The following is a 4,109-nucleotide window of genomic DNA, read 5'->3' as shown; positions in this document are numbered from 1 at the left end:
TCATTTTCGAAATTCTTTAATTTTTAAAATATCACCTACTTTGCTTCAATTGATTATGGTATCATTACATTTAAGTAGTACAAAAATACAAGTAAGTTATTCTTCTTCCCCCTTAATGCGTAGTGGAACAAAGCATATCACTTTAATCAAGCTATGAAGCCTAGTCAAAGATGAAGCCCAGTTGCTCCATATCCTTTTGGACACTATTGCCCGAACACTGCTCCTTCAGCATATCCAACCAGAGCGTATAAGAGTAGTCCTCGTGCAAGCCACCATAGCTGAAATATTGTGAGTTTAAATATATTATTTTAATAAAAACCCATTTTACTTACCGCTTGGGAAGATGCTCTGGGTTGATGTGTTTGTGCAGGGAAGTCATGTCACTGCCATGGATGTATAGCTTTTCTCGCATGGCGGCGTTGAGGAAAGGTTTAAATATCTTGAATGCCGCGTTGAAGAGCCAGTTCTGGTTTACAATATGAAGGGCGGATGTTCTAATGGGCATGGAGGTCTGCAAGCGAAGTGGAGGTCAAAAAAGTTATTGCAAATAATGTAAATGAGTTATTCTACCACTAGCAGAGCAATCATCTTCTGAGCCACGCTGGGACTCAGGTGGAGTATATGTTCCAAGCCAAGGTCCTTCAGATCGAATATTCCCACTCCTCCGACAATCTGTGAGATGGGTTCCAGGCTGCCCAGTTCCTGCAGGACAATGGTGGCGCGGAATATATCGTCGACGGTTACTCGATTGGGTCGCCACAGTCCGAAGCGGTAGATGAGTATCCTGTGGCCATGTTGATCCCGATAGGGAGTCACTGTCAGGATGTCCGATTGCCCAACGTGTCTCAGGTCCAGAGGACGAACCTTCTCATAAAAGCTTTTGTTCTGCTCCCGAAACTTGTAGTAGCTGCAGAGCTGAAAGGGAAATGAGTTATTGCATTTACGTAACAGATCATTATCAAATAATCACTGGCTTTTGACAAACTAAAATGAAGATTTCCCCAAGTTTTCTTACCAATTTGTAACTGTTCTCGATTTTCCAGTAGCGGGCTCTTAGGAACTTCTCCAGGTACTTCGCATCACTCCTGTGTGGCTGGCATTCATTGTGTTCTGGAGAGGTTTTGTTCAGATGAATACCTTTGTACCTCTTAGACAACGGACTATAACGAACCCAGTATGTAGTTACGGAATTGTTCGATGACCTTGTCCTTTGAACTGGGACACTCGCCCTGCTCCTGGGCAAGTCGGCGGATGTGCTCCGGAACCTCCTCCTCGGTAATGTTTAGCTTGTGCTCGATGGTGGGCATGGTGCGGCGTCCACTGCTGGTCGTCTAAAAAAGGCCCAAACTATAGATACAAAGTGGCCATAAGGGGGTGGTGCACTGATAAGCGCATTTTACTCGCGCAAAATGTAAATAAACATAAATCCGGTTGAGAAAAGCGCAATATGACCTTTCCTACTTGTTAGCTACATTTCGCCCCCCAGATTGACATTTAAATTTCAGTGTGATTTTCTCGTTGTTACCATTGATGGGCTGCGATCCGCTCGACTCCAAGTGTGAAACTGAGCCCCGATCGGAACCAGAATCGGGCCAAGTGGTGCCAGTCCCAGGCGAAATGCTGTTTCACTTGTCGTTACACATGTACGAGTATGTATGCGACCATTAAATATTAACTAGAAACCGAACAACAATGAACATTGCGATAGCGCGAAGGAGACAGCCGATGAGTGATAACAGTGTGTCACTGAGCTCGAGCTATATTTAGTGAATCTGCTGTACTTAATTGATGTAGCGGGAATCCACAAGAATTATAAACACTATAGTAAAGGTAAAGTGTTGTGTAATTGCTCAGTTTTGGCTGCACTCAGTTTCTAGAAACTTTGCCTTTGGGTTTGTTTTTTCCTGGAATCAATACAAAAGTAGGTACATTTTAATTGTACCCTACTTGACTTGCACTTAAAAACAATGTATGCATAATTAAATCATTAAAATTTTTAAAATCATTTAAAATATATTAATATAATACCACCAATTAGTAACGTTACATTGCTAGCTTAATCTTGGAGAAAACTTTTTCAGGTTGCTCAGTGTTCAGCATCAGCCCCAAAATATGTGCTCTTGCTAGGTGTACTTCGATCTGGCCTTGGCCGGATTTCCCGATTCTTATCCCTACACCCAAATCGCAGAGCCAGACCCAACCTTGCCCCCGGTGAACCCCGCGATTGTAGTGCAGCCACTCCCTGATAAGGCATTATCCACCGCGTTCCCAGTTCGCCAATGGCTAATCGGGTCGCTTGGGGTCTGTGCGGTGCAGTGTTGTGTGAGTTCGACACGTATTTGGCAGATACTGTGAGATGATGCCACCGCGATCTCAAAGTGCACCACACACAAATTTCACACGTGGTGGCCGTGCAAAGTGCCTAGGTCAATATTTAATCATATTCAACAAATTCCAACTAATTACACATTATGCACTTTTAAGTTCGCCTGATTGCAGTGCTGATGTCCCAGCCAGCACATACTCGTAGTTCGGTTCAAGTGTTAATGAACTCGCCATTGTTGTCGTTAATTGTCTACATGGATTTGATAATGCCAAGATAATCACAAGAATAGCCCCATTAGGGTGTTTGATAATAAGCGATTATTTCGCAGCCCCGCCTGCCGGCAACACCTGTTTAAATCGCCCCATTAGTTCGGGGTATCCACTTTCATTACCAGGTAATAATCCAATCCGAGTGGCGGTTACTGTTTCTGGTCACGGTTTCTATTTTTCCAGCTGTCAGTACGGGGAATCCGACTCAACGAAGATCGCACACAAGTGGCATCGCAGAAGCTTGGAATGAAACTGAGCTGGGGATCGCTTAGAACAGAAGATTTTATGAACAGAAGTCTCAATGGAAAAAGTCGAGAAAAAGCGCAGCAATAATGACTATAAACCAGTATGCGAGAACGAGCAACCAGCTTCTGAAAATAGGGAGAGCCAGCTCGATGAAACGGCGATGGAAACACCCTTAAAAACGCAATTAAGTCAAATTTCCTAATTAACAATACACATTTATTCCAAAAAAATTGAAACTAATTGCTGAATCTAGTATTTATGTTTTTATCTTTTTTCATAATTTCTTATTAGTTTTGGTTATATGGTAGCAAGTGCATCAATATTCCTGAAATGCATCTTATCTGCACTTAGCTCCGCCGGTTCACAATTTTCCCATGCATCAGCTGAAATTCCCAACTTGGCCAGGGTACAAACTGCAATCCACATATTGAGAGATCTTTGCTGATGCTTGTCAAACGAGAATCAACAGCATTTGAGAAGTAGAGAATATTTCTGGACGATATTCGATGCTGTGCAAGTTCAATGAGCTCCGGTGACGTCACTGTGAGAAGGGTGCTCCACTACCAAGCAGAAATTCCGAGTAATTCGAATGGAACAATGGAATGCTAATCCAGAATCCTCATGTTTTGCTTGCACTATTCAAAACTTGTTTCTGAGCCGGAATGAAAATCGCAACGGGATGGGGAGGGACATGCCCCTTTTTGACGTCTTGTTGGGCAAGGTCAGGCAAAATGGCAGAAGAAAACCCGTTCACTTGTAGCCATGGCCTTAGCTTTGGAATATTCATATTACCAGGTGGTTAATTGAAAAGCAATCTGCACTTCAACGGTGCGAAATTTAATTGCACAAATGCAACTTTAGCTGCAATCTTTGTTAATTTTAAGTAATTATAGAACATTGATGTGGGAAACAATATGAAATGAAAGGATCAATTTCTTAATGGTTTTACCTTGTCTTAAATTTTGTATTATATGAATTTAAATCGGACTGTTTTCTCTTACATTTATTTAATTCCGATTCATAATGCATAAAAATAGAAGAACCATTAATTGGAATATTTAAAAACCCTACCTTCGACTTGAAAAAGAATTTAACCCCAAAAATAGTATTCATTACTTTCTAATTTTTAGAAATAACGGTTGCTTAACTCATCAACGTGATTGAGATAGAACTAAGAAACCGTGATTTTAGCGGAGTCACAGACAGCAGTTAACAGATTAGCCCTGTTCACAATGAGCGTATGCACCAACCCAAACAACACTGTTATG

At 41.7% G+C, this 4,109-nt stretch overlaps 1 protein-coding gene across 2 annotated transcripts; it reads right to left on the bottom strand.

The window, feature by feature from the left end:
* On the bottom strand, positions 1–2,866 carry LOC6732816 (alpha-tocopherol transfer protein). 2 transcript variants are annotated; one of them, XM_016180390.3, is made up of 6 exons: positions 2,718–2,866; positions 1,172–1,331; positions 1,016–1,110; positions 571–915; positions 333–511; positions 1–278 (listed from the first exon to the last, which is right to left on the bottom strand). In XM_016180390.3, the coding sequence occupies exons 2-6, from the start codon at positions 1,305–1,307 to the stop codon at positions 161–163; spliced, it is 873 nt and encodes a 290-aa protein (XP_016025542.1). In that variant the 5' UTR covers positions 1,308–1,331; positions 2,718–2,866; the 3' UTR covers positions 1–160. The 2 variants fall into 2 exon arrangements, with proteins under 2 accessions (XP_016025542.1, XP_016025541.1); XM_016180389.3 differs by lacking the exon at positions 2,718–2,866 and adding an exon at positions 1,526–1,899.
* Between the last annotated feature and the right edge of the window lie 1,243 nt (positions 2,867–4,109).

The sequence above is a fragment of the Drosophila simulans genome, chromosome 2L (assembly GCF_016746395.2).
Source record: "Drosophila simulans strain w501 chromosome 2L, Prin_Dsim_3.1, whole genome shotgun sequence".
NCBI lineage: Eukaryota > Metazoa > Arthropoda > Insecta > Diptera > Drosophilidae > Drosophila > Drosophila simulans.
Note: the sequence above shows the minus strand (reverse complement) of the source record. Positions and strands in the feature narration are given on the sequence as shown.

Excerpts from the sequence above, each read along its gene's own strand:
- LOC6732816 (XM_016180389.3), bottom strand. Across the intron at positions 916-1,015 it reads TCGAGAACAGTTACAAATTG|CTCTGCAGCTACTACAAGTT; the intron begins GTAAGAAAACTT and ends TTTCCCTTTCAG. Across the intron at positions 279-332 it reads CCAGAGCATCTTCCCAAGCG|CTATGGTGGCTTGCACGAGG; the intron begins GTAAGTAAAATG and ends ACAATATTTCAG.